Below are 13,091 nucleotides of genomic sequence, written 5' to 3'. Positions count from 1 at the left end.
CTGTGTTGAGTGCTTCTCTCTGTTCCTGTGTCTTATGCCATTGCTCGTCTTAGTGCATATTATAGGGTCATCCCAGAGTTCTGGGAGGAGGCTCTCCTTGGTTTCAACATCCCACAAAGAGTACCTTGTGGTAGAATCATTTTAATTTTTTTCATTTTATCTATCTATCTATCTATCTATCTATCTATCTATCATCTATCTATCATCTATCATCTATCTATCTATCTATCTATCTATCTATCATCTATCTATCTATCTATCTATCATCTATCATCTATCTATCTATCTATCTATCTATCTATCTATCTATCTATCATCTATCATCTATCTATCTATCTCTATCATCTATCTAGTGTGTGTATGTGTGTGTGTAGCATGTTTTTAGAGGACATAGGAAAACTCAAGGGACTTGGTTTTAGCCTTTCACCCACTGGGTTTTGGGGATCAAAATCAAGTCTTGAGACTTGGAATCAAGTGTCTTTACCCACTGAGCCATATTGCTTACCTTGCTTGAATCTTGAACATCTAAACATGCTTGTGGTTCCTGATTATATAATATGAAATTTGAGCTTTTTCTTTTGTGATTTATGAATAGTCTGTCAGGAAAACAATTGGCCATTAGGCCATTATTGTGCTCTTATTTCCTGTCTACCAAGGTTGTCCTGCTGGAATTCAAGGTGAGCACTACCACACCTTGATTGCCCACTCTCTCTTTTTCTTTTCTCCCTTCTTCTCTCCCTATCCTCCTCCCTTCCTTGCTTCCTTTCTTCTTACCTTCCTTCCTTAATCTGTTCTTCCCTCCCTTCCTTCCTCACTCTCTTTTTTTGTTCTTTCTGTATGTGTTAATGAAATATAGTCTCATGTAACCTAGGTGGGCCTTGAATTCTTAATCCTCCCAAGTTCTGGGATATGACAGTTTTACCCAGCTTTAAAACAAAACATAATTCTTGATTCTTGGGATTTCACATCATGCACCCCAATACCGTGCAACTCCCAGTCAGTCCCCCCATATCCATACTTCACCATCAGCATACCCCCTACATGCCTTACAGCAGGCCACAGATGGGGTACATGTTGGGTTGGGCAAACTCAAAGCCCTGGACGTGTGCCTGGGTGGTAGCTGAGCTGGTCAGTCCAGGACAGATATGCCACCATTCCCAAATTTTATAAACATATTTTCAAGGAAGTTTTAAGTACTGTTTTGGGTTATTGCTTCCCCTAACATAAGATATGACTTTCTCAAATGGCCATTCAGTTCATTTTTTCCTATAATAGAATTAAACCAACAATCTATTCCCAGCTTTGTCCCTCACTAACTGACCTCTTGGATTGTTGCTTGGTCTTTTAAGACTTATGTTGAAGAATCTCAAGAATTTGTTAAGGTAAAATAGGGATAAAACTCAATGATACAAAACAAATTAGATCCAATTGCTGCGCCCTGCCATTTTGCCAAGGGGGAATGTAAACCATTTGCTGCTTGCTGTGACAGAGGGGGGAGGGAGAGGGAGAGAGAGACAGCAAGAGAGAGAGTGTGGTCTCTCTCTCTCTCTCTTTCTCTCTCTCTCTCTCTCTTTCTCTCTGTTCTTAAGAGGTTTTTATGCAGATAGGACCATACCCTAGGCCTTGCTTCCCCAAAAGTCGTTGGCTAAATGGATTTAAATCCCACAAGACCTTATCAACACAAGAGGAAACTGTACTACAAATGCCTCATGCTGATATTGTGAAAAAAAAATTAGGTTTTTGCTGAAGTGTTTAGTGGGAGAGCAAGTGGTTAGGAATGTGAGTCACATCATCAGAACAGTGAACACCAATTCCTGAAGAGATAAAGTGTGAACGATTGAGGGGAATTGTGCTTACAGCCACAGCTGTAATGTTTGCTCTGTCATTGCTTCTCAAGCTTGGGTGAACCTGTCAATCACCAGGGCTGCCTGCTCATGATATGGATTCCCTGCGCTGACTCCCAGATATTCCAATTTGGTGTCTAGAAGACTGTGCAGGGATCGACATTGCCAGTAACACTTGAGTGGACCTTGAACTCCTGATGTTCCACACTTCAAGAAGTCCTAATCTTTTAAATAAAAGCTTGGATCTTGGTTTCTCTATCAGGTGCATAACACAAGTGAGACGAATTGTTTTTAAGGAGAATTCAAGCTGAAATGAGAACAGAGAGTACAAATATTTTGTCAGGAATCTCAAGGTTTCTGTTCAGTGACTTATGACTTTTCCTCTCTTTGAACTTAGGATGTCTATGAGGGGACGGACAATCATCTTCTCCATTTATCAGCCCCCGTACTCCATCTTCAGACTGTTTGACAGCCTCACCTTAGTGGCCTCAGGAAAAGTCATGTTTCACGGGCCTGCACAGGAGGCTTTGGAGTACTTCACATCCGCAGGTATGGCTGGATTTGCTGTGAGAGCTCATTCTTTCACGGGATCTGAGGAGAGAATGGGGGTTCACAGGAATGCTGCTTGGCCCTCATGCAGACTCATTGTATGTGAGGTTTCTCCATTTTAAATACCTTTGGTTAATTTGGTGACAGGATTCTGCTACTTGTGCAGCACAGGCTTGCTATGCAAGTCTCCTTCCTTTCTCCTGTCCTGTATCATGCCTGTGTTTCAGGATTGTTACTGAGCCTCTCGTTCTGCTTCCTAGTCATGGTGACCCTCTTAATTAACATGCTGGCCTCAGGCCCAATTATCCATAACTTGAACAGCTTTGGCAAGGCCCAGCATCACTGTGTTCTTGCTCATGCAGCAGACGATGATTTTCAGGTTTCCCCTCGTGTCACCTGACTGCTGTGGAGAGGTTACTTAACTTAGCAGTAACTTTGCATTTCAGGTTTAGGCAATAATTGAGAGCCGTAGTGGCTCAAGTCTGGGTTCTGTGGACTCATGTTTTGGTCTGCCTGTTTTTTTTGTTTTTTTTTTTTTTCAGTCAGGTTGGATGATTACATGCATTTGATGGGTCATGCCATCAAATTAATCTTAGAGAAATGTGGATATTGTTATGGATTATTCTCTTTGACAAAAATATAGGTTTAAATATTTGCTGCCCTTTAAAAATGTGTGAGCTTTTATGAGTCTGTGGAGTTCAATAAAAATTTAGCGTAATTCAAGTGATCCTTTCACAGGAAGAGTTCATATATCTATGTCTAGTCTATGTTTATTCTATCCCCATGTCTAATCTACCTCTATGACCAGATCTTTGTCTAGTCTACGTGTTTGTCTAGTAGTCTTGGTCTACGTCTAGGCTATGTCTACTCTGTCGATGTCTGTGTATTATATATGTGTAAGTGTATATGTATGTATAGCACCAATGTAAGCATACAATGTATACAATAGGTTGTGAAACAGAGATTGCTGAAATACTATGATTGTATATATAATAAGAAAGGATAAGATAGTGGATGGGAGGGGCAAGAAGAGGAAGAAGTTCTTAGATTCTGCCCCTCCCCCACTTTCCCACTCTCTGAAAAGAGAGTCCTCACATTTGTATTCATGGTCCACCTTCTTTGTAGGTTACAACTATGATTCCCACAACAACCCTGCCGACTTCTTCCTGGACATCATTAGTGGACATCATTTCTCTGCTCTATTCCACACAGAGGAAGATGGCCATGGATGTACGTGAGTCTTCTAGAGTCACAGATTTTTAACTAATTGATTTCATTAAAACACAACTATTGCCTCAGGGATCAGCCTCTAGACAGCTCAGGGTTCAGAGGGAAGCCATGTCAATGGTGAGATTAAGACCTTTTCTATCTAAGGGGTTAGGAAGAAAGACACTCACGCATTCTGTCAATCGTATCCTTCTTTATTCATCAGCCTCTTCTGATGGACTGACTGGGATGGATCTGGCTGTGTGGTCACAGCTGTACAGAAGTGTGTTTATCAATTGTTACATAATATACTACTTCATTCCAAAGTCTCCAAACTTAATCTACATGTCTTTTTGAAGGGAGCATCAAGTGCTTCCATGACTCTAGTCTTTCATTAAGCATTGTGTGCAGTCACAATAATACAAGAGCCCCAGGTGTGCATGAGGTGTTCTGTGTCCAAGGTTATGGGATGCCCACAAGGTCTTCTCAGTCAAACAATCATTATCCTCCACATGGATTCTTTAGGGTCAGAGTACTTCCAAGAAACATCTGTTTATCCTAATCTCTGTCCCATACGGTGATTTTGCTAATTTCCTATGCATACAGGTGACATGTTTTTCATCCCCCTTATAAAATTAAAAGTAAAGCCATCCCAATATCCCATATATATTTATGTCTAAGTAGTGTATTTCAGATCAACAGAACATAAGCAGAGAGAAAACATTTCTTCACAGACAACTCCCTTGTCGGCAGGCATAGCCATACTGTGCCTACAGAGAGAATCAGTAATTCTACTGTATATCTGTAAAGTCAGTCTTACAAGGAATGCTAAAGGAATCCCAAACCGAAGCTTTGTACATAAAAGACAATCAGTCAGCTGTAATTAGATCCTCAGGGTGTATACCCATTATTATTAGTTTCTTATATCAGGAGAATTGAGGGCAGGGATGGCTTACATGGACACCAAGACCTGTGTTTGTATCTGATAAGTAAAAATAATAAGAAAGAGGCAGCTCCACTGATGCAAGAAATCTAATTAGGTCAAATGAAACCATATCAAAATGCCCATTGTTTTATTAAGAAGACGCTCTTGGGTGGCCAAGTGCGTGGCAGAAAGACAGGATAGCAGGGAGCCCATGCATATCCGAATACCACGTGTTCCTCCTCCTCTGGGAGCACACTTAAATATCCTGTGGGAGTGATCCTGACCATCCCTAGGGAGGATTCAGGACCTGGCACGCTGGGATTTAAAGTCCAGACCAAAGCATCTCCCAGGCCAGGTTGGCTGGGATGGATGCCAGGGCATAGAGTCAAGTCTGGCTACTTCCTGTGGGCATAGGGCAACATGGGGAGGGGAGAGCTGGCTGTTGTTGGGTCCATGTATAGCAGGTGGTGTGGCTGGAAAGGGATTTTCCTCACTGTCATCCCAAAGACGCCAGACATTTGTTTCTTGAGGGAGATAAAAAGGCAGGTGCCTAGGAGAAAAAAATAACAACTCAAAGATAAAATTCCCTAGAAGAACATGACGTTTCCAAAGAGGAAAACATTATCTTACAGGCAGTGGGGAATTTCTCCAAACCCAATTCAACCATGCCAGATATCAGGGAAAGGTAGCAGCAGCAAGACAGCAAGCAGGCAAAGGGAAAGCAGAAGTAAAAGACATCCTGGGGTCTGTGGTCTCAGAAGTCCTTGCCTAACTGAGATGATCAAGGGATTTCCTCCTGGTGGGCCAACTCCTGGAACCTCAATCAACACCTGCTGCTCCTCTGACATGGCCTCGGGCATCATGGCCTCTGGTACCCAACCACATGTCTCATTAGAAATAGGTCTTATGTATATTCAGTGTCTAAAATTAACTAACAGGCTTTGCTGTCTCTTATTGCTGTTTTTTTTTTTTCAATTTAATTTACGAAAGAACATTTATATGATATTGTCACTTGGCAATTTATACATTTGCATATACATTCACATGTGGCAGAAAGCAAGGACCAAGATTTTATGTTAAAATGTATAGATCCATATGGGGAGGAGAACGTTTTTAAGAATTGGGATCCATATGGGAAAAGGCCAATCAGATTGCTGTGTCCTTGGGATAATAACAGCAGTCATGCCAGTTAGGGGCACTTTTCCGATCTGAAAGGAAATACACAGGAGTAATTTTATTATGCTCAAAATTTGGTGGGCTGAAGATGGAGCTCGGCTGGTAGAATGCTTGCCTAGCATGCACAAAGCCGTGAGTTTAGTTCCAGCACATAACTGGGTGTGAAGGTGCATGCCTGTAATCTCAGCACTTGAAACAGAAACAGGAGGACCTGGAAGTTAAAGGTCGCCCTTGGCTTCATATCTGCTTTGAGGTCAGTCTAGGTACATGATAGTGTCGCAAAGAAAAACTGATACATAATTTATGTTTTATTCATGAGTATTGTCTCAGAAAAATCAGTTAAACTATTGTCTGTGTCTTACCTTTATCCATTTTTATCCCAAAGCTGATGAACCTAAAGATCTTACTGAGATACAGCACCAAGTCACAGAAGAATTAGTCAATATGTATGTCCAGTCCTCCTTGTGCAGTGAAATGAGAACTGAACTGGACTCACTCTTGGGGGGACAGAATGCAGGGAGAAGCTCAGCCTTGGAGGAGATCACGTGGGTCACCCCTTTCTGGTATCAACTCTGGTGGATTATCTGTCGTTCATTTAAAAACTTCAAGGATTTTCCAAAGATGAGTATAATTAAGGTAATCCAATGAGTTATTTTAATTGTATTGTAAGAAACTCACATGGGAGAAATTTGTTTCTGAGTCAGTCTACTGCAGGGTCACACTTATCCTCTGCTCCCTTCCATGTGTCTGTCTTCTCCACTCTGCCTGGCATAGAGGAATATTCAATAAAACAAATAGACCACGATTAAGTTTTTACTTTCAGAAAAAGTCTTTAGTGGTGGTTTTTATTTAGAGGAACTGTAATGACTAACCCAAGTAGGAAATTTAATTCAGGGAATGCAAAAAGTCCAGCACACCTGTGAGCTCCTCACACCTGTCTGCTTTATTTCATCAGTGCATCCTACAAGTTCAAAATCTAGGAATGAGTCAAGGAGTAAAAGGTCTTTTTACTGATGTAATTTTCCTTGTGAGGGGATGGATGGTAACTGAATAAATATATAGAACTGTAGCCTGTCAGATGAGAGAATGGACTTGGAGAAGGTTCAAGTAGAGAAGGGTGGAGATGACTGGAGAGGGAAAGGACGGGTGATCTGTGGTTGAAATCATGTGGTGAGGAGACAGGGCCATAGAACAGCTCTGAGGGAGCTGAGCATCCACTGCCTGAGATGAGCCAGCTGCAGAGTGCTGGTCCCTCATCAGGAGTCCAGTGTGTGAAAGCAGCAGCTACTCAAAGAGTGCAGCTCACACACAGTAACTGGACTGCACAATGCTCTTCCCTGTCAGCCACTGGAACTGGGAGGAGGTGAAGTTCTACTTTTCTTCATACTGATTATGTAACCAGGATCATCATGCCTTAAGGTTGTCTGTTATTTTAACATAATTGTCACACAGAAGTGTGGTTCTTCCAGCTCACTGGGCCATCACTTATTCAGTTATTTTTGTTTCATGATGATGATGATTCTGCGGTGTTAATGTTTGATCCTGGGCCTTAGCCATTAGTGAGCAAACACTCTACTGTGAACCTACATCCTTGTCAGCATCCAACCAGAACTTACAGTCATTTTTGCTCTTAGTGCGTTGTCATTTCATTCTCAGGCATTTAGTTTCTGTCTAATATTGAAAGGTTGTATGCTGTTGGCTATAGTGAAACACCACTTACTTCCTAACATGTGTGATGCCCTTTTCATATTTCAATGTTTCTTTCTTCCCTGTGTATGTGAATATTCTGACCATTTGATTTATACTGGTCTTTTGGTTTTACTTGAGGACTTATGTCATAAAAAAGATATTTTTATGTCCATTCTTTTTGAAAAAAAGATTCTATATGAATGGAAAACAGTGAGTTACATTCATCAAATTGGGTCACTCCTTGTTCAACAGTGAGGCAGTTTAATGGGGTAAGAAGTGTGTACTAGGAACTGAGGACTAATTTTAATATTTGTTATTTATTTTTTATGTGTGGGTGTTTTGCCTGCATGTACAAATTCTCATGATGTGCATGTCCATGGATGCCAAAAGACAACATCAGATCCTCTGGAATTGGAGTTACATAAAATGCTTACGGGCCATTTGGGTGCTGGGAACTGAATCTCAGGTCCTCTACAAGAACAGCAAGTGCTATAACTACTGAGCCCTATCTCCAAGTTCTGAAATTTTCATTTCTGATTTATCAAGTTACATGGTAGGATGCTTTCCCTTAGATCATAATATTTTACTTTTAAAACATTATCCCTGTAATAATATTTAGACTATTTCAAATAAGTTACAGTATCATGTAGCCTTATTCCTTTGCTAATAGAAGCACCTTTTAAAGTCATCTTAATGCAAAACCAAAGCAGTGCAGGCTCCTGTGATGGTTGGCACAGACTGGGTAGATGGAGGTAGATGGGGATCTGGAGAAGCTGGCTGCATAGGTGAGACTTGAGCCCCGGCTGATCTGACTGAGGCTGATGGAGCAGCAGTGACAGAGGTGATGGGCAATGGGAGACTGGGGTGACCCAGAGGACGCTGTATGATCACTGTGGTGACAGCAATAGTGCTGGTTCCCACGACGGCAAAGACTTCCCTGAGGTGACACAGGTGAGGACCAGCTCACCCCTTCTTAGCACACAAAATCCCATTGCTGGGAACTGTGTTGTGAGTCATTTTAAATTTTGTTATTTGGTTTACACTTAAGGGGATTAACATTACTGTATGTTGTCACTAAGCTGTCCCCCTGGCCTAGGGTGCACTTGTTTCTGACGATAAAGGTAAAGAAAGACTGAATTCCCTTGAACCACTTGAAGTAGAAAGCTGCACATGTTCGCTGGCACCAGAGCTGAGATCTCAGTTTAGGTGAACACTTTCTGTCACTTACCTGGGTTTGTTCCCAGAGCTCCCAAGGCGCTTGCATTTTCTCCCACTCTGTGTCATCCAGGTTTTAGTACCTGAACTGAGTCCCTCACTGGCCATTCCTGCTGGAGCACTGGGAGAAGTCTTAGCTTTTCCAGGGTCTGCACTGTTGGAGCCTCAGATTGCAGAAACATTCATTGTCAGTCTGACACATGAGCAGTTTATTGACATGCATGTTGTATATTCTTCCAGGGACTCTGGCCATAATATAATGTTTATATCACTGGAGATATTTGATTAGTAAACTATATATTCCAAAAGAATGTACCATGTGAAGAATACTTTCTACTCCCATTTGAAATTTTTTCCTCTGTTTTCATTTTGAAAGGCATTTATCATATTCATACTGACTGTGTATTCGTGTATCACTTTACATGTCCTAAGAAACGACTGTACTGCAATCCACACCAGGTAAGCAAATGAGAAAACGCTGTCACTTTGTTCAAACCTATATAAATCCACGAAAAATTTGAATTCATGACAAGAACAGAGTAAACATTTTACCATGTGATAGTGTTTGAAGACTGAATGAAAATATCACTTTTTCACATATGTTTGTGTGTAGATAGTATGAAACTCCACACATCTCATTTTTGCCTGTTTTAGTGTGTGGAGTGTTTTCATGTTAGTTATGTAGATAGTATGAAACTCTACACACCACACATCACATTTTATATGTTTTAATGTATGGAGCCAAGCTGCTGAGTGTGCGAGACCATCTCTTTGAGTGCTGAAGCGAGAGCTGTCCAATCATAGCCCACTGTGTTAACTGTTTGAGGAGCTGCTGTCCTGTCTCCAACTCCACTGTACTCTTTTATATCCTCACCAGCACAACACAAGGGCTCCAATATGTGCACATGCTCACCCAAACTTATGTTCTTTCTTGTTTAGAATAAGCTATCTAAGAAAAAATAAATCACAATTCCTTCGATGTCTTATGAAGTGTCTCCGTCTCTGGTCTTCCTCCATCTCCCTCAGCTTGTACCGTCTAGTTCTCACCCTCCTACTCCTTGTTCCCTCTTCCTCCCCTTCTTACTTCCCTTCTCCCCCCACACCCATGTTCCCAATTTTCTGAGATCTTTTCTCCCAATTTTCCCTTCCCAGGGGGATCTAATTATGTTTCCCTTAGGGATCTTCTTGTTATTTAGCTTCTCTGGGGTCATGGACTATAGGCTCCTTATTCTTTGCTTTACAGCTAGTATTCACCTATGAGTAGGTACAGATAATGCTCTTTATTTGGGGTCTGGGTTACCTCACTCAGAATGGTTTCATCTAGTTACATCTATTTGTATGCAAATTTCAAGATGTCATTGTTTTTTTACTGCTGACTAGTACTCCATTGTGTAAATGTACCATATTTTCTTTATCTGTTCTTTGGTTTAGGGGCATCTAGATTAATTGCACGTTCTGGCTATTACAAATAATGCTGCTAAAAGCATAGTTGAACAAGTGTTCTTGTAATATGGTTGAGCAGCCTTTGGGGGCAAAAAATACTGAATAAAATATTGACAAATCAAATCCCCAAGAACATGAAAAAAATTGGCTCATTAGCTCTAGCCTCTCACTGGCTAACTCTCACATCTTGATTAACCCATTTTTCTGATCTATGTTAGCCATGTGGCTCAGTACCTTTTTCAGTGGGGCAAATCACATCCTGCTGCTTCGGAGGTCTGGGCAGGAGTGGGAGGAATCAACTTTCTCCTTCCCAGAATTCTCCTGTTCTCATTACGTCATTTCTACTTCTTGTCTGGTTTTCCCACCTATATTTCCTGCCTGGCCAATCAGCATTTGTTTAAAACATGATTGACAGAATACAGACAATTCTCCCGCACCATTCTATGAATTGTCTTCTGTGTGAATTAGAAGTTAGTCTGCAGTGAGATGACTGCTACAGCTGTTTCCAGTCTGTCCTCTTCACCTTCCCCGAAGGCCAAGATCTGAATGCTTTCCAGACCTGCTAGTACCTGGTTTGTGCCTGTGTAGATGGCAAATCTTAACCCAGAACAGCACAGACAACAAGATAGGCAGTGTAGACACTGTCACAGGAAGCATTCAGATATGAACTCTGTAAAACTTGACATGGAAATATTCTTGGAAAATGTAGGCATAAAAAAGAGCTTTATTAACTGTTCCTTCATATTCTTTCTAAAAATTGTGAAATGCTCTTAATTTTTATTTTTCTATTCCTCTCCTCCAGTATTGTATAAGAAGCTGGACTGTGTGACAATGGTCTTTGTGTTTGATTTATCTTAATCATCCTGATTAGTGATTGATTTTTTTTTTTTGGTTTGTGTGCCAGTTAGTTTATTGCCATCTTGGTCCAGTCCAAGTCATATGTGAAGAAGGAATCTTGATTAAGAAATACATCAATCAGGTTGACTTGTAAGCAAGTCTGTGAGACAATTTCTTGATTAATACTGGATGTGGGAGGGGCCAGTCCACTGGGAATAGTGCCACTTCTGGGCAGGTGTTTCTTAGTTGAATAAGCATGCAGTATGAGCAAGTCATGAGGTGCAAACCAGTAAAGAGAAATCCTATGTGGTCCCAACTTCCATCTCAGTCTCCCAGATCCTTCCTTGATTTCCTGTCTGACTTTCTTAGGGGGATGGACTATGACCTGTGATGTGCATGCCAGATCAATACCATTCTCCCCAAGTCTCTGTTGATGAGGGTATTCATTGCAGCAGCACAAACCCAAGTAGAACAGCTCAAAAACACTTCCTCAATATTATTTAATAAAGCTATTAGATTATTTTCAGATTCAATATCAATATTTTGATCACCAATGTTCAGGAGGCAGAGATACTTCTCATGTTTGGATCCAGCATAGCCTTCATACTTTGTCCAACTGCATAACTAGGAACTGGGTTTGAATTTTGTGTCATATGAACTCCTTTGGCTCCACAGCATTATGGGGCTGAGGTGGCAGTCATGAAGGAGAAGACATTTATAGAAATAATTGGATAAAGACAATTATTCTGAGCACACTTACGTGCATGTTTAAAATCATTTACCCAAAATTTATGTGAAGACTGATGTTCATTGGGGCACTATGCACAATAACAAAGTTAAGAGATCTAAGTGTCTGACGACACATAAACGGTAAAGAAGATGTGACCCAGAATGCTGCTTCTCTTCAAAATGGGAATTTGTAACAATATGGATAGAATTAAAGATTTGCGGAATATCATGCAAAGTAAGATAGTCTAAACTTAGAAAGGCAAACATGTTTCACTGACATGCAGATTGTAAAGAAGTTGACCTCCTGGCAGCATAGTACATGTTGTCAGGGCAGTGAGAAATGAGGAGACACATATGTGCTAAGAGTATAAAATCTTTTATACAGCATAAGTAGGATTTTTTCCTTTGAGATAAATTGCACAGCACATTCAGTCTAGCAGATATTAGTACACATTTCAAAGTTTCTTAGAATACATTTCTAATGTTACTGTAAAATTATGTATAATTGTAGTGATGGACATCACCCTATTTAGCTTGATATAATTATTTCACAAAATTTTTCATGAATCGTATTAGTTTCGTACCTTAAATGTATTGCTATAGATTGTCAATCTACAATTATAATATTTAAAATGTCAGTTAGAAAGTAGATGTGGCATATACGGTTAAGTATAGCCAGGGCCATAAAGTTCCCTTCCTAAACTCTTGGTTTTGTTGATAAAAACATATGAAAGTAAGCAAGATGGGAATTGAGGACAATTTAGTGGAGACGGAGATGGAGAATGCGCTGAGCACCAGGGAATGTGTGTGTGGGAATGGAAGAGTGGAGAGAGAGGGTTGTGCATTTAGTAGAGTGGAGCCTTGAAGGCAGACTGGCTCATGGGGAGAGAAGGAGAATCCCAGGTGCTCTGGGCTGTGGTTGGTCACGTGGTGCCCAGGTCCTCTGGGCTGTGGTTGGTCACGTGGTGCTCAGGTCCTCTGCTCTTGTTTGGTCATTAAAGACAGGGCCACAGTTGCGACCGCACAGGCCTAGAACTTGTCATGTAGCCCAGGCTGCCCTCAGTCTGCAGCAGTCCTCATGCCCTCTCTCCCAAGTTCCATGAGTTTGGAGGTCTTGCTCCCTGATCCTCTCAGAGTCTTACCCATTCTTAGCTTGTCTTTTTCTTTCCTTTTGTTTTCTTTTGAAATGTGGCCTTTCCTAGATTGTTAAGTGGAGTTTTTCTTTGATGGAGGAGGAAACTTGTCTTTAATAAGGTCCCCCCCCCAATCTGATCTGATATCTAACCACCCCTGTGTACCTAGATAAAGAGCCACTGACCTTTGACTTTAGTTGAAAAGGTGTAGCAGGCTGTTAGGCCCAGTCATGCCATCTGTCTTAAAGGAACCTGACGTGTGTGTCCAGGAAACAGGTAACTGTAGAGGGCCTTTTATTCCCCCTCCTCCTGCTTACCATCCTCTACCACATGAACACAATTATT

General features: G+C 41.1%; 1 protein-coding gene across 1 annotated transcript in view; it reads left to right on the top strand.

Moving 5' to 3' along the window:
* Positions 1-2,242: 2,242 nt before the first annotated feature.
* Positions 2,243-13,091, top strand: part of LOC126495728 (ATP-binding cassette sub-family G member 3-like) — a 32,188-nt gene continuing 21,339 nt past the window's right edge. Inside the window, exons 1-4 of the mRNA XM_050133327.1 lie at positions 2,243-2,393; positions 3,519-3,623; positions 6,086-6,336; positions 8,981-9,063. Coding sequence (XP_049989284.1) covers positions 2,243-2,393; positions 3,519-3,623; positions 6,086-6,336; positions 8,981-9,063 — 590 coding nt within the window. The remainder of the gene's footprint in view (positions 2,394-3,518; positions 3,624-6,085; positions 6,337-8,980; positions 9,064-13,091) is intronic.

Source organism: Alexandromys fortis, unplaced genomic scaffold, assembly GCF_014885135.2.
Source record: "Alexandromys fortis isolate MF-2015 unplaced genomic scaffold, M_Fortis_MF-2015_v1.1 scaffold_580, whole genome shotgun sequence".
Lineage (NCBI taxonomy): Eukaryota > Metazoa > Chordata > Mammalia > Rodentia > Cricetidae > Alexandromys > Alexandromys fortis.
This window is presented reverse-complemented; position numbering and strand designations above follow the sequence as displayed.